The sequence below is a fragment of the Grus americana genome, chromosome 5 (genome assembly GCF_028858705.1).
Source record: "Grus americana isolate bGruAme1 chromosome 5, bGruAme1.mat, whole genome shotgun sequence".
In the NCBI taxonomy this organism is placed as follows: Eukaryota; Metazoa; Chordata; class Aves; order Gruiformes; family Gruidae; genus Grus; species Grus americana.
The window spans coordinates 1058499-1075045 of NC_072856.1; the positions used below are offsets into that span (position 1 = coordinate 1058499).

The 16547-nt window shown below is 46.1% G+C and overlaps 1 protein-coding gene across 14 annotated transcripts in view; it reads left to right on the forward strand.

The window, feature by feature from the left end:
- Nucleotides 1-16547, forward strand: part of PLCB2 (phospholipase C beta 2) — a 62078-nt gene that overhangs the window by 13543 nt on the left and 31988 nt on the right. For 8 of the 14 annotated variants that reach the window (XR_008577265.1, XR_008577264.1, XR_008577266.1 and 5 more), the window contains exons 1-4: nucleotides 74-574; nucleotides 4198-4275; nucleotides 6648-6716; nucleotides 15976-16116. Coding sequence is in view for 11 of the 14 variants with exons in the window: in XM_054826441.1 (XP_054682416.1) it covers nucleotides 491-574; nucleotides 4198-4275; nucleotides 6648-6716; nucleotides 15976-16116 (372 nt within the window). In the remaining 3 variants the exon portion in view is untranslated. Of the gene's footprint in view, nucleotides 1-73; nucleotides 579-4197; nucleotides 4276-6647; nucleotides 6717-15975; nucleotides 16117-16547 lie in introns of those variants that run through there. The other 6 variants (XM_054826444.1, XM_054826446.1, XM_054826445.1 and 3 more) reach the window with 3 other exon arrangements.

Consider the following 16547-nt stretch of genomic DNA (forward strand, 5'->3'; position numbering starts at 1 on the left):
GTAGCCAAAACCTGAGCTGTTCTGTAACCACATCTGCTGAAATAGTTTGACTGTCGGCTGGCAATGCCTGCACTTCGTCAAAGAGAATATTTAAGGAAGTTCAGTTGCGGAAGTGCTATGAACTGTGCGCTTCGCAAGTACAACTCCGAGGAGTACGTCCCTTCAGGAGAGACGGCGTGCGTGCATGACTGCCCACGCGGGCATCTCAACCCATCGCAAGCTATCCTCTAGGTGACCTTGGCTGAGCTCTGCGTGCTTGCTTGGAGAGCTGTTGATTTACAATGCAGATTCATCGGTCCTTGCCTGCCTGTCCCTGCCCCTCCTAAATTTGGCTGGGATATAAGAGCTGTTTGCTTTCTGATGCCAACAGTGGCAATGGCAGAGAGCCCTGCCATGTGAGAGGCAGAGATAGAGAAGAGGGGGCCAAGGAGGAGCAAACTGTACAGCTGCTATTGCTTCTGGTAGCCGAGGAGCACATCTGTGGGACAGCATGTCAATGCTTACCCCTGTCCTGCAGCCCCCAGAGGTGAAGGAGTATTTGTCCAAGGGTGAGCGCTTCATCAAATGGGATGATGTGAGTACCGGGGTTTTTGCTTTGCTAGCCTGTATGCGTGGTGACAGGGCAGATACCGGGTTCTGGTCAGGGTTTGTGGGGAGGCTGGGAGCGTACATTCAGTGGGGGGGACGGGCCATTGTGTGTCATACCTGAGAGCAGCAGTATCTGGATAGGGAGAGTGAACTGAGAACAAGAGGAGAGCTGAGGGCTAAATGCAAAGGGCATATGTATTAGGGCTTGATGTGGCTTCTGCACCTCTTGTTATTGTGGAGGCTGGAAGTAAGTGGAGCGTGCCACTGAGTCTGTGCGTGCAGCTTCTCTGGTGTAGGACCCCAGGGTCCTGTCTGTGTTTGAACCAACCCTCAGGAAGGTGGTTGCTCTGGGAGTCTCCTTGGGGTGAGAGGCATACGCTGCCTTCAGACTTGTCTGGGGGAGTGTGAGGGGTAGGATTTACTCCAGAGCTGAGTGGACTCTGCAGATAGAGAGGAAATTAGGCTCCAAGTTGCTTCCTCTTATGGCTGGGTTGCTGGAGTGGATCAGAGGGTGGGCCCACGTCCTCCATGCCTGCCCGACTTGTGGGTCTGTGAGCTACCGAGTGCGCAGCGGCCAAGCAGCCAGGGGCCTGGGCTTTAACAGTGCTGGAGCCTCGGAGGTGCTGCAGAAAGCTGCTTCTCTCTCCAACTCGGTGTCCTCTTGTATCTTCAAAAAACCTGGTTTGCAGTCTCTGCTGTTCACTGTGAGGGGAAGAAAGTGTGGAACAGCAGAAGAGAAATTAATTTGAATGCAGTAGTCCCCCTCCTCACTTTCTAAGAAGGCGTGTTTACCCTAACGCCCACATACCTGAGCAAGAGGAGAGCGGCTGCCCATCCATTTTATCTGCAGTATGAATTGTCTACTATTGAACGTGAATGTTGATAAAACAGGGGGCGAGCCAGGGTATGAGTATTCACCAAGATCTGGGGGAAACATTTGATGTGGTATTGCAAATAAGATGCATTAGCAGGAGTCTCCAGCAGCAACACAGGAGGGATTAGTGCTTACTTTTGTGGGCGTAAAGCGGGAGTAGAGTTTTAAGTCCCAAGGTGGGGCGGGGGGGGGGGAGGTGGATCACTTGTGTGCAGCATAACCAGGGTGGTCCGGTGGCACTGAGAAATGAGAAAGCAATGTAATATACAGCTGACGGAAAGGATGGATGCTGAGGAATACAAGTTGGGATATCACTGTGCAGTTATTCCACTAGCTGTACATAAACGGGAGGATGACACCAGGGTACAGTGGAAAGCACAGGCTTCCCTTTCTTTCCAACGGGGCCACTGCCTGCAGAATGCACTTGTAGCTTTGAATTTGAACAGGGATTTGGTTTCTGAGAATAACAGTAGCCAAACTTGTCCAAAATTGCTGCTGACTTTGTATGCTCAGTCCTTGGGGACCACTTTCCTAAAAAATTGAAGCTGTTAAGTACTTCACTGGGAATTCCTGAGATAGTTAGTCTCCCTTGAAACCCAAGGTGAGTCAAGCTGGGCTTCCAAGACCAACCAAGTGTTTGCTGCTGCAACCATGGGAGTTAGGGAGCTCAAGACCTGTGTGGATTTTTCCCTAAGGTTTACAGATTTGTGAACATTCCTAAAAGGTCGCCTCTAATTACTAAGTAGTTTACAGACTTGACCTCCCACAATGATGAAAGCCTTCTCCACAAGTGGGCTGTTCTGGTCACATTGCTCTATCTCATCATACTTTCCCACTTCACGGTTAGAGCAGGCTGCAAAGGATGATGGCAAGAACTCCACGCTACAGGATTGCTGCTCTTTAGAGGTCATGGGCCTGCAGGGTTTTTTGTCTCACTCTTTGAATTGAATATTTCAAGAACCAGCTTGGGAACCCTTTCAAAACCTCAGGTAGGGCACAATGTAGTAGCCCACCTCTTAAGCAGAGCAGATGTTTGTAGATTTGATTCTATGCTGACTCTTAGCTCTCATAGTAAAAGCAAAAGTGTTTGTCTCCTAAAGATTATGGATTACAGGATTTTACCAGACAATGCTTGCTTTCTGTCCTGGAGTTGAACTCCACAGTGTGAGCAGCAGCTAGTTTGGCTGCCAGACCATCTTCTGTAGAATTCACCATTTCCTGTGTTGCCAGGAGCCACCCTGTAGGAGAGTCTACCTGTGCCCCACAGCCGTCCATGTCCCTGATCAGGAGGCCAGCTGTCAGGAGTCCTTACCGCAGCCTCAACTTGCTTTCAAGAAAGCTGCTTCATAGGAGATAAGGTTAATCTAGAAACATGGCACAATACCCAGTAGTAGTGCTACAGTGCCTGTTCTGATCTTCAAGGCTTGTGGCCATGTGTTCAGGGAGCTAACCAAGAGCTCTGGGAACATGGGTGTGTGCTGGGCAGATCAGCATTGTCCCCAGTACAGTGTGAGAGAGACAGTAGGGAGTAAAAGGAGAGCATATGATGCACTGCAGCCTGGGCAGTTTACTGTAATGAAGAGTACTGAATCTGGTGGAGGTCCCTGGAAATACAGCTACACTCTGAAGTATGAGTTCAATAACAAACTGAAGAACTCAAGGCCAAGTGACAAATACAACTTCCAAATTCCAGTACTGGTTTCATCTCAGTAGCTGGGTATTTCAGCTTCATGAATTGAATCTGAGCCTTCCCAGAAATGGCTGATAGGCCTTATGGTCCTATCTTCTGTGGCACCAGAGGTCAAATGCAGCAAGGAGTCATCTAGACCGAATGAGCAAATGGGCTGGGACCCAAGCAGAGGCACCAAGCATCCTTTATCTCTGTCTCCAAAGAGCTCACACCAATTCATCTCTCAGCACAGGCTTACATGTGAGATGGGAATGGATGTTGTCTTGAAAATGTCTGTGAGGTTGCCTTTAACTGACAATGCAGAAGCAGTGTAATTATTCTGAGGCAAAGCACACAACCCAGCAGCTTGCCTCTCCTTTGCAGTGTACGCTTTGGTTCTGATCTGGAGGGTCCCCCTGTTGTATGGGGTTCAGGATCAGCCCCCAAACATTTCACCTAACTTTGTGCCTGTAGTGCGGGTGTTCAAATAGCTGCTGCTTTTTATAGTCTGTGTAGAGCTAGCCTATGGAGTTTAAGCATCACCACCTAAAGCAGACTCATCAGCTGTATTAGACTCTTTCTTGAACTCTTTTTGACTAGGCCCCCATTCTCCGTAAAGAGAGCCCAGATAACTAGCATGAGCACCTAGATGGTAGATGCCATAGATGAATGCTATCTCTGCTTGGCCTAGGCTCCTTCTGGAGCTCGTAGAACGAAGTAGGTGCCTTGGAGGTAAGGCAATTCAAAGTAAACAATTAATTGCATCTACAGGTACTTTCTTCTCTTAATCCATTACATAGAAAGCTCCAAGAGAGTTGTTCTGGCTAAATTCGTAGTGTTAAGTGAGACCTAGGCTTCAGCAGAGATCAGCTTCCGTAGCCTCACGCTGTTACTCTGGAGATGTACTAAAATCATCTGGTTCATTTCCATAAATCGCAGAGGATGATTCACCCAACTGGGTCTATATTTGAACTGGGAACCTTACGTCCCATGATGGATTATTCTCCAAGTCATGTAAGGTTCCAACCTTCTTTCTTCTGGGTTTTTTTTTTTTTTTTTTTGTCAGGAAACAGCAAGTGCTTCTCCTGTGATTCTTCGAGTGGATCCGAAGGGCTTTTACTTATACTGGACCTATCAGAATAAAGTAAGTGCTAAGCCTTCACAGCTTGGTCTCCAAACAGCCAATTCAAGTTTGTGTGAGATTAAAACACCGTAGCTGCTTGAATTCTGCACTCAGGAGCAAACTACCACACTCGTTCCACCTAGCAGGAAGGCCCCCACAAAGGACCTGGGAGTCTTGTGCTTATTCAATGGCAGATTTGTCTGTCTTCAGAGTTCCAGAAAAGAGCAGGAAATTAAGCTGCGAACATGCCAGAGAGATGAGCTGGCCTTTTTGTGCTTGTCGTGCTGGCATCATATACCTGCAAAGTTGATTAGATGCACTTCAGAGGACTTCAGAGAGAACAGTAGTATTGATATCCCTGTTGCCGAGCACGCCAGAGGATTCTCCCAACCAGTACGGTGGTGCAGTTGGAAAGAAAATGGCTAGATGTATGCAATTACATGTATGCAGCTTCAGCTAACATGTGCCTCATGTGCAGCCTGTGTTGTAATTAACTGACTTGTTAAGGCTCTAAATTTTAATTTAAAAAAAAAGTAGTGACTGTAGTGATGTAGAGACAACATCGGGTCTGGAGAGTGAGTTGTGCTTCTCTCAGGCCAGCATGGTGTGTGCGTACTGCTGGAGGTAAACCACAGGAGGCTGGCTGCTGGAGGAGGGAGAGGCAACAGATTCAGGAAAGAGAATTCAGTTCCTCACTGATGAGTAGCAACCAGGGGTGGAGAGATCTGGGTGACTGGAGGTGGAAGACTGGGCTTACTTCTGCTTTCCAGAGCAGAGCTGTGGTTCAGCTCTACTTCCTCCTCGTGACCTATATGTTGAAGAGGCATGGTAGATAAAGAGACAGAGACAGTAGTCCTGCACAATGCCCTGGCCAAGAGACCTGATGTGTTTTGATGAGCTCTGCCTTCTGAAAAGATTATGCCCCAGTGCCAGTGGGGGCAAGGCACTGCTGCACAGCCGTATCCTCTGAGAACACAGTGTTGCAAGGTTGGGACTGTCACATCCTTCTAGATGTGCTCTCCTTTCAGATGTCTCTCTGCCTCTCGTTCCCCTTTCGAGGTCCACTCCTGGCGGTAGAATTTTTGCTGTAAGAGTTCCAGACAGACAGCAGGAAGAAGTAGCACTGGAGGAGATGCACAAAATGGGGCAAGGGGAGCAGTTGTCACTCATCAAAAGTGAGATATTTCACTGGGTTAGTGGTACGAGGGATGCAATGACCTGGGAAGGGGGCTGGGGTGAGGAAGCATAGCTGACATGAGGAAACCCAGACCAGGAGGGTCTCATCTTCCTGGAAAATGCCATTGATTAGCACCTAAAATAAACTGTAAACAAATTTGAGAGCCGCAGTGGAGCACCAGCCTGTTTTACATCCTTGGGGAAGCACTTGTCTAGCATCTTACCTATTCTCTGAGGGAATCTGCAGACAGTGTGAGCTAGCAAGAAGAGTGGTGGGCAAATGCTGCCTGTCAGAGGGAGCTAGGGCAGGCTTGTGAAGGCTGTGCATGAGCACAGTGACTGCGGACAAGAGATGGGCTGATACAGAGCATGGTGTGGTATGGTCAATAGTTTGTTGAATTTGTGTGGCTTATTAATCTTTGGCTGACTCCTCTTAAGATCTGCTTGTCGTGAAGAGCAAGGAAGAAAAACTGCACCACTTTTGCACGAGGGGTTCAGAAAGGAATGGGATTAGGATAAAATTTCCATCCCCCTTGACAATAAAGTGGGGATACAGCCAGAAGGCATGGTATCTGCATCGTTCCTTATTGTGATCTAGGAAAATAATACTATCTGCTGCAACAAGTATAATTTGTTCTCCAGATCTATGGTGAGCAGACAAATTAGTAACAGAGGAAGGAAATTCAGGTTGGATATTAAAAGAACAAACAAAATAAACCTGACAACTAGCCAGTAGTGAGGACGTGGGGTGGGCTGCCTAGGGAAGGTTGTGGAATGTCCTCCATGGGAATTGCTTCAGAACAGATTAGGTGAAGGTCTGCTGGGAGTGACCTGGGAAGAGGTGGTCCTGCCTGCCTTCCAGCTCAGCTGCTCCTCATGGAATGTGTGGAGGCAAAAGACAGGCTGAGGACGTTAGTGGGATGTATTAACACATGGACTGTAAGTGGGGTGGAGTTTCCCCACGTAAACCTGTATGTATGTCTCAGGGTATTCCACACTCAGCCTCTGGCCTCACCCTGAAGAGGACAGCGCTGTAGACCTCCGCGCGAGCCAGCCTGCAGGCCTGGCATTTCAGCAGCCGGTGTTTCCCTGCCTGCGTTGTTCTGGTGGGAGGGTTCTTCCCCAGTGAAGAGCACTAGCTGAGACCTGCTGTGCAGCTTCTGGGGGCTCTGTAATGGATTTCTTTCCTCATCTTTCTTGTCCTTATTGTGTTGTAGGAAATGGAAATTTTGGATATAACCAACATCCGAGATACCAGAGTGGGGCGATTTGCCAAAATCCCCAAGGTGAGTGCATAGCTTCATTTCTGCCGGTTGTTTGTATGGGAAAGGCAAGGTTGCCTGGGGCTTTGGCATAAGCTGAGGCAGTTTACACTGGCTTTCTGTTACAAGGAAGTGGAGAGGACCTCATCTCCTTGCAACACAGCTATGTAAAATGTAGAAAAGCCATCTTTACTCTTGTTTCTGAACTCCCCAGGGGTCCTCTGTGCACCCAAGAGAAAGGCACACCCAGACTATGGTATATGAGCTTGTTGGAACAAATATGCCAGAATGCTGAGAAAACAATTCCCCTTCCAAGTGTCTGCCAAAAGACTCATTTTCTGCTGTGCACAGTGGCTATGTTCTCTCCCCTGCCATGCATCTAGCTAACTTCAATCTTGGCTGGGCCTTTATGGTCACTTAGCTATGCTGGGAAGTCCTGCAGGAGACTTGGGATGCCTCTGTATTGAGTCACCAGAGCTTCTCTTGTGCAGAGATGCACAGGCTGGGTCAAGGCAGCTACAAACCTGTAGTTACAGTGAGATTCCAATGCAGTGTGTGGTGGGTTTTTTTTCCCTTTAAAGGGAAGAAAATACAGTTTCAGAAAAACTAGTGTGGTTTTTTCCCAAATAATTTTCAATTGTCTGCTTGCAGGGTGGCAGACTAAAGGAAGCACATGATTATGGCTTTGTTCTTGGTTTCAGTTATAATTTAAGCTTCCTGCAGCAAAGTTGTCCTTGTTAGGACTTTTCTTCTGGGTCTGTGTTTTGTTTTTATTTTTTCCATGTATGGAAAAGGCAAGCAGAAAATTGAAGCAAAGCTAGAATGTGAAAAGGAAACAAAGGAGTAGAGATAATGTCTCCGTATGGTAACATAGGTGATTCTCAGTCTAACGCAAAAGGGGAAGATTTTGCAATATACACTGAGATACTTGAGCAGCCTCTTTGCGTAAGTAGTATGGCTGTTTTCTTAACACTGCTCTGAAAATGGCTATTCAGAGCCCCCAAGACTGATCTTCCTCAAAAGACCATAATGAGTTGGATGCTAAAGGCGCAGCAGAGCTCAAGAACAGTACCCATCCTATGCAGTTCTTAAAAATCATAATTCCTTCTGAGAAACTGTGTTTCTTCTTGGAAATTCACTAGAATGAAACATATCCGAGTTTTCAACAAGCCTAAAACTTTGTCTGCAACTTGTTTTGTAGGAATAATGTTTGGAAAAAAAGCTCTCAGAAGTTTTGTTGTTTTTTTTCTTTTATTTTTGAGAGAATAAAATATTTGGAGCTGGTAGAGCTAGGTGCACGCTCCAGACAGAATGCAGTAAGGAAAAGGCCAACTTAAAGGAGAGGCATGAGATACTATTTCCTAGGGTGTTAAACTTCGGGAATAACCTGTTTATAAAATGAATGAATTCAGCTTTGATATAGATGATAAATCAATGGTGTAAGTACTGAGGCCATAGGTGGATGTCCTTCTGGTGGCAGCAGCCAGGCTGGAGAAAAATGTCCTAGATTTTAGCAATTAGTTAAGGAAAACTAATTGGCGACTACCAGGAGAAACATGCCGGCATGAGTGCAGTGTCAAAGTTGCCTCTACATAGAAGGAATTTCTACTCAACAGCATCCTTCTGTAATGAGCCCCTACTCACAAGGAATTACTCTGGAAACAAGGCCAACCCCAGTTTTTTAAGACTAATTCACAGTACAGTTTTGGGATGACTGCATTCTGTATCTGGAGAAAAACTAAAAACGGCCTTTTTAAAGAGATCTTTGATAAAAGCACAAAGTAGTTTGTGAAAAGAATGAGGAAATTCATGGGCAGTACCAGGGTGGCAAAAAGCAGAGGAGGAGGGGAAAGTGGTGGCTATGTTCCGTAGTTAGCTCTAAGTCTTTTCAATAAAATTGGAAAGCGGCCCGTGTGATTTCCATCATAAGCAAAGGCTCTTACAGAACAGAATAAGAGAGGACACCTTTGCATGGAAAAATTACTGCTGGAGAATAATTACTGCTCTCCTCTTGAGAGAACCAGTAGGCCCCCAGAAAGGTCAGTGCTTGGGACTGTGACATGCTGTGTGTTCATATGAGATCTGCAAAGAGGTGTATAGAGACAAGACAAAGTTTGCTGATGGTACCAAGATATTTGGGGTAATAAAATGAGGGCTGATTTGTAGAAAGACCTTGAATTGCTGATTGACTGGATGATCTAATAAATGATAAAATTCAGTACGGATAAAAACTGGGCAGTGCACACAGGAAAAAACCCCTATCCTAACCTTCTGTAATAGTGGGCTCTGAGCTGACTGTTGCTGCTCAGAAACAAGTTCATGAGGGTATGGTAAATCCGTAAAAATACTAATTCAGTGTTCAGTAGTATTTACTCAAAAAAGTAAGTTGTACGTTGGGAATTGTAAGGAAAAGGAATTAGGTAATCATGCCACTGTGTACCCCCTGAATGCACCCATGTTTCGCTGCATTTCTAGTGTCCTCATTTCAACTGAGACAAAGAACTGGAAAAGGTAGAGAAGAGCAGCAAGATTAATAAAAGAATGAAATGGCTACTGTAGGAAGAGCATCTGAGTAGGCAGGGGCTGTAGTCTGGCAAAAAAAGGAATGAGGGGGGATGTGGAGGAGTATTGTGGAGTCGAACGGAGAAGGTGAGCATGAAGCAGTTGCTCAGTGTTTCTTCCAGCGTGAGAGCTACACATCAAGTGGAATTTTCCAAAGGCAGTTTCGGCACAAGCAGAAGGAGGTGCTGCTGCCTTACACCCTGTGTTGCTGTGCTGTGCGATGCCTTCCTGCGAAAGTCACGAGAATGTATACGACTTTTTAAAGTCAGGACAAGAAGGAGACTCCCTTCGAGGGTTATTAAATGCAGGATAATGCCTGTGGTTTAGGAAGTTCATAGACTATCAGGTTGGAAGGGACCTCAAGGATCATCTGGTCCAACCTTGCTTAATCATAATTTGCTTAATCATAAATCGCTGGAAGCTGCAGAAATGTGGCAGGGAAGTATCATTGCGTTTTCCCTGTTCTGATACTTTTCCCCAGACATCTGGATGGATCTGTGGTCTGAGCTGGTGTAGCTCTTGTATTCCAGCCATTGTAATAGGCCAGAGACAATATTTTACAGTCCTGGGAATTGGCTACAGCTCATTTCTTACAAACAAAGAAACAAAGGTCAAGCACCAAGTAATTTATTAAGTACTCTCGACAGGCAGAAGTGATGCACTTAATGACAACCTCTGCTGTGAAAACCCCAAGTGCTTTTTGAATTCTGCATTTCAGAGAGACCCACTGAAAATAAGTCCCCATTTTATTTCTAGCATTCTAGCATTTCTACAGCAACATGTAGTAAAATGCACTAGGCTGGCTCCTTATCCACCTTTCCCTCATGGGATGATGGGAGGTCTTGTGTGGGCACTGAAACAGCCATTGAACCAAAATAGCGGGAGAGACGTGCTGTGTCCCATCCTGGAAATTTCCTATTTACATATGGCTGTGCTACCCCTGATGCTTCCGCAGGGCGTGCTTAAAGCCCTCAGTTGTGTTGGCCTTCCTGAGAGCAGAATTTGCTCAAAGGAACACGGAAAGCAGTGAAAATTTCTTAATGTGAATCGCCATACCCTCCACATAGGGCAGCTACATCTGGGGCATCATTATGAAAATGAAAAGCTGGTGTGATGGAGCAAACAAAGATCTGTTAGAGGGGAAGGGTGGGAGAATGAAAAAGGGTGCTGTCTCCCTGTTACAAAAAGACTGCTTGGAATGGTTGTGGGATGTAACTGCTGAAATTAGCACAAATGGTTACTCGTTTCATTGGCTAAAAGTGGAGGACAAGGGGCTAACGGGTGATAATTAAGACAAGGAGAACAAGATGGCAGCTGTTGGAAGAGCTTTGGCTAGTACCAATAACAAATCAAGCATCCTTTCCCCCTCCTGTCCCCTTCCTTGCAAGTGGTGCCATAGTAAACCCGCAGCCTCTCTGAAGCGAAGCTTGGGGTCTGGTATTCATACTGAATTGTGACTTGAAGGAACTTACAGGGAAGGAAAGTGCTTTATTGAGAGATCTGTGCTATTGCTTTCCTCTGCAAGGTACTGTGCGCTTTTGGGCTGTGGCTCAAGGCGCGTGAGGCTGGAACACGCCCTGAACTTTTCAGACCAATGTGGGTGAAACGAGTCTCCCTGCTAGTGGGTGGTGGTACTGTGGATGTTGGGAGTTACCTGCTTTCAGTATCATTTTCCTGCTGCTGCTAAGCAAGAGGTTTGGGGTTTTTCTTTGTAACCTCTCTATGCACAGGAAGAAGAAAAACACCAAAGCACCCACACAGAAAACCACTTCTGAAAAGACCCACTATCATACGCACTCCCTTGCCAGTATTGTCCCTGCAGGGTGGGAGGCAGAGACTGGTGGGACCCCCTTCCCGACACCGCAGAGTCAGCCCGCGGTGCCCAGCACAGTAAGCGTGGCGCTGGAAAAGGGACCAGTCACTAAGGGCTGGCAGCAACAGGAGCCCCCTCCAAATGAGAAGGGCCACCGCTCTTTGCCCCAGTAGGAAATGATTCCTAGAACTGAACCTGCCTGAAGGTGAGGGACAGCCAAGTTCTCTCTGAGCAAAGACTCTCCTTGCTCTTCCTGCCACCCTCCCCAGCCCTTGCCTCCTGGCACATCGGCACGTAAGCACGCACACAGCCCCCGAGTCCTCCCGTGACCTCTTCTGTGCCTGTGCAGGTTTCCCCTTCTCGTCCTCTTTGCTTTATTTTCTTTGAGAGCTACTCAGTGTTCTGCAGTGGTTTTTCTCCAAGGAAAATTTTTTTTTGAGAGACAGGGCAGAGTGAACTTTGGCGTGTGTTCAAGAGTAATAAAGATAAGAATTAGCAGGGACTTTGAACATAAACGAGACAAGATAAAAAGCTATTGAATGTAGTTCAGCAGCATGCCGAAGCAGATCAAGATGTTATTTACAACGCAGTCCTGTGTTTTCCTTTGAGTAACAAGGAACAATAACAATAACAGCTGTTCCATTTTGGGTTTTTTGGATGCACCAAGACCCCAGAACACTGACAGAGAATGTAATAATTAGGACCGAAATCATGATGTTTTAGGCCAGACTGCTGGGCTGTTGGCTTCATCTTGGATTTTGTTTAGACATTTCAGCAGGCATTGGCTTTGAAACAAGCACAATTTTTCATAAAAACAGAAGTTGTATTTTCTGACTGTCATGATTATAAAACAGTTTTATCCTCCATATCCTCCATACGCATTTTGTTGTTATTGAACCCAGAGACGCAGACTCTGAACTGAACACGTACAAGGGAGAAAATGATACCCAGGTATTTCCCACGTCGTATTTTGAGATGATAAAGTAGGAATGAGAAGTGTTTAGGAACCACCAATGCAGGGAGTGCTTGCGTTGCACTTGGAGCTGAGCCCTGGGCTATAAACACGTTGTGGGCGGTCAGTTGTTCAGCTGCGTCGCAGGGGAAGGCAGCATCATCTCAGCGCTACGCTGTGGATTCAGCAATGGGTGTGAGCACAGGGTGGAACTAAACAATGTCAGGCCTCCAAATGAGAGACTGAGCACAAGAAGCCGTACGGAGACAAACTGATATGCGTGCGTGCAAGAGAAAAGTGGGTAGAAGCCTGTGGCTTGCAAAAGATTTATAAATAGTGGGGCAGGGGCCAAGGAAGGAAACAGTCACATCTGAATAATGGCCTTTTGCCATGCTGGGCCCTTTTTCTGCCTCATCCATCTTTCTGCAGTGTGAGCCCTTAGACCACAGGGACAGAAGTTAGTGAGGATGCACAGTCTGTGTCTCTGCCTTGCAGTTCGTTCCTCCTCGATTCCAGAATGCCGCGGGTTATTTTGTGCCGTGTGAATCTCTGTGCTGCTGCATTTTCCGGTTCCTTTAGATAAGACAGCAATGAGAGCTGAGAGTGCTTCATCTGTGTATTTTTTTTCTGCCTCGTCTGGCTGAGATGCCTGGCGCAGTCAGCTGGCCCCTGCGGCACAGATGGTGGCAGGACAGACCCCCTGCTTCAGAGCAGTCGGTCTCCTGCTGAATCCCATGCTGGAGCGGTGCTGCTGTCAAGGACATGAGCATTACCTGTAGAGCCAAAGGCATTTGAATAGTCTTGGTGCTCCCTTTCCCTTCTGGCCACCAAACAAGACCTTTCTTCTCCAAAAGAGAAGACTTGTAATCAAGTCCTGTCTTCTAATACCACAAGCACTGCATCATGAAGCGTGTTTTGTGAAGACAGAAAATTGTCAGATTGCAGGGAGTGCATACAGCTGTGGCAAATCCCAGCTCCCATCCAGCTGTATCCCGTTTCAAGTGCAGAAAGGATTGTGTTTCTTGCGTTAGGCCTGGCTCTTTGTTTATATTTGCATGAGAATTTGCTTTTTTCTGGACTATGAACCTGGTTTGTACAGATGAGGATTTTAGGGAAATCAGGAGGGTGGGAAGTGAAATGCAAGTTGAATCTCTATTTGAACCGCTCTGCCAGTGGGTGGTTTTCTGTTTGGTGTTTTTTTAAGTGGATTTACTAAGCATGTTTCCTTTCCTCTGATTTGCATGGCTAATATAGTTGTCCTGCTTTTCACATAGCAATTCCTATTTTTCCTTTACGGCCACCAGCAACATGGCACTAATTACATAGTGAAGCGGCAGTACAAGGTGCTAAAGGAGTACAGGTTATGAAAGAGCCAAGACGTGGCATCAGGTTCAGTGCTTTTGGTCACAGTCTCTGGTCCTCTCTCACCATGTTCATTCAGCGTTACACCAACATCACTGCATTTATCCGTGAGGAAGATAATCCCCATGTAAAGCAGGCAGCACAGAGTGAGCGAGTGACTTGCTTAAGGCCACGCAGGAAATCAGTCGCTGGGAAAATATGACCCAATTTTGATCTCTAACAAGATCATCCTTTCCTCTCCCCGCTGCAGTTTGCTTCTCACAAAATGAAGCTATCAACTTCACCGAGGTGTTTGGAGGTGCCGTACACTAACGCCAATGAAGGGCATGGCAGATAAAAAGCTGCACAGGCCAAGGTTAACCGTGAACTTCTTGTTCTGAGGAGGTGATCAGATAGCAGGCCGTTACCAAACACGGCATGTGTCGGGCTTGTGTGGCGGAGCACAGCGAGATAAAGGCAGAAGCTCTGATGCGGCACTCAGCTTGCTAGGGACATAGCGTGAACAGAAATGTCTGCTGGGGAGCCAAGTGACACCAGCTTGCAGAGAAGGAAGGGCTGGGAGGAGATGATTTGTAACAAGTACAGGAAATGAGTTCAGCATAAACCACAAGTTCTCTATTGTCTTAGCGTCATATAATTTACAACACTAGAGGTAAGGAAGCTGAACAAATGCCAGTGGGTTTGCAAGATGAAGTTAAATTTGAAGTTAAAATCCTAACGCTTTGCCACTTGTAATGAAAAGTTAAGCTCCATCAAGAAGTTGCTATGAGCGTGGAAAGGAGGTGTGGGTATGTGGGTGCTGCTCACTTCTGCGAAGGAAGATTGCTCACAAGCAAAAATGAGGCATTTTAGAAATTTCCTATTAGAAAATAGGCAAATCTTCTGGGTGGCTGACTGCTTTCCCCTCCTTTCCCTCCAAATGCTCTTGGATTAGATAAGTTTCAGAGTTACCCCTGCGGAGAGTTGCTTTTATGGAGTGAGAGACGGCAGTCAGGCAATCATCCAGCCCATCCTGTTTTTCCTAAAGATACCTGTTTGCTGCAGATGTGGCAAAATTTCAAATGCCCCAGAAACTTGGAAAATGCAGTGGAAAAAATCTGCAGAGTTCCTTATAAAATCTGTACGCAGCTCTGTGTGTGATGTGGTGCAGACGCATAAGAATGCCTGAAGCTGAGCTGTTTCAGAGTTTCTGCTATTACAGTCCAAATGAAAAGAGAAAATTCTGTGGCAGAAATGGAATTGCTTCCATTTGAATCACAGAGGGATGCAAACAGAGGGCTGCATAGAAGGGTTTATAGCTGGTTTGGGCTAAATGGAGGTCCAGGGAAGTCTGAGATCAGGGAGTTCACTTTCTTTAACTTGCAAAGATTCAGGCATTGTCCAGTTCATAGCAGCTCAACAAGTCACTAAATACAAACTGAACTGCTGCGACTGACTTTGTATGTGTTCTAAGTTTATAGCATACACAAAGGTAAAGTCATTTTGCTAAAACCTCTTCTGCTGAAGTTACAGTGGTGTCTAATGCGTTAGGGTATCAGTGATGTTTTAACTTGTGGGGATGCAATAGCTCAGCCATGCATCTCGCCGTAGGTTTGTGCATACAGCGAGAGCTTGGGTCCCACCTCCAGTTAAACTTCTGAGTCTGACCTACTGTGCTAACAATCCCCGATGGTGAATTTTGCCCTTCAGTTCTGAAGGAGCAGGTGCTCTGACAGCCTCCCTGTTTGCTTTGATAAGGATTTATCCTGTGCTTTAGATAATGAATTGCTGTGCTTTATTCCAGGCCATGGGAATTTTATCCTTTCATTATAAATAGCGACTGTCAGTACAACTCCAGGATACCTTGGTTTAGTGACGCCTTATGTAGGAATGCAGAAAATGCTAAATAATTTAAAGGAATTCTATAAATACTTTCATATGGTGATGAAATCCAAGTATGACTAATCGGATGAGCCTTATACTTGACAAATCTCTGGTGAGCCATTGCTGTAGGATACTGCAATTGCTATGGAAAAAAACACTTCTAGCAACTGACAGCTAGCAGAAAATGTGACTTGGAGGGAGAGAGCGAGCCCATTCCTTCAGTAACCGGGTCTAAAGCTGGTAGACCTTCTGGGTCCCAAACAACATCTTTTTTGTGGTGGAGGGAGGCTACAGCAAAAGATCTCATGCTAATCTAAAAGACTTTCTTAGTGTGTGTTTTGGCAAATGGATGGCTGCAATAACCTGGTTATGCACCTCTGGTATGAGCAGGCCAAATACTCATCTGCTTGTCTGCAAGTTCAGGCTGCAGTTTTAAAAGGAATTTATGTAAGAGCAGTCTCCAACATCTACTATTTCAGACCAAAACAGTGTGTTTATGCAGTGATATTAGTCACAATGTTTTGTTCCATGGATGATCCAGGTGATGCAGGCTCCAGAATAAAGATGAAAAATAAGGAAGGCCAAGGAAAGGAAGATCACATTAAAATTTTTTTCAACCCTTGAAGAAGCTTACTGTGAATTTGGGTCAATGTTTGGATTGGGTCCTGTTGTTTTCAGGTGCAGTTTGCCTCATTCTCCGTTCATCCCCATCTGTTCTGTTTCTTTTGCAGTGCCAGAAGCTCCGAGAGGTTTTTAATTTGGATTACCCTCACAGCACCTTCCTCCTTAAGACTCTCACTATTGTATCTGGCCCTGACATGGTGGACCTCACTTTCCATAACTTTGTGTCCTACAAGGAGAATGTCGGCAAGGTATCGGGTCCTGAGGGCAAGGAAGCACTGGGAAACACTAAGGGTTGGGGCATTAAGGGGGAACTGAAACCTGTATTGTTACTGTCAAAGTTATAAACAAGCAGGTTTATGTTCCAGTAAGGTGTAGTACCTCCACAGTTCTAGAAATTTCTGCCCTGCATGGAGAAGGACCAGTAGAAGAAATTTAATATGTCATTTTTGTCCTTCGTGCACTTTGTGTGGATAAACAGCTGAGAAGACCCAGTGGAAAAGCTTCAGCCGCTAGCATATATGGGCAGTAGGAGCGTGATGTAGCTGAGCCCAGGGCGCACTTGTTGGGATTTGTAGCCCGGTGGTATCAGGACAGGTCCGTGCCCTTTCAGTCAGTGTTTGTTGCTCTGTGCTTCTTGGTGCAGTTCCATAACGCCTAACTGCCTCTATCTTGTGTGTGT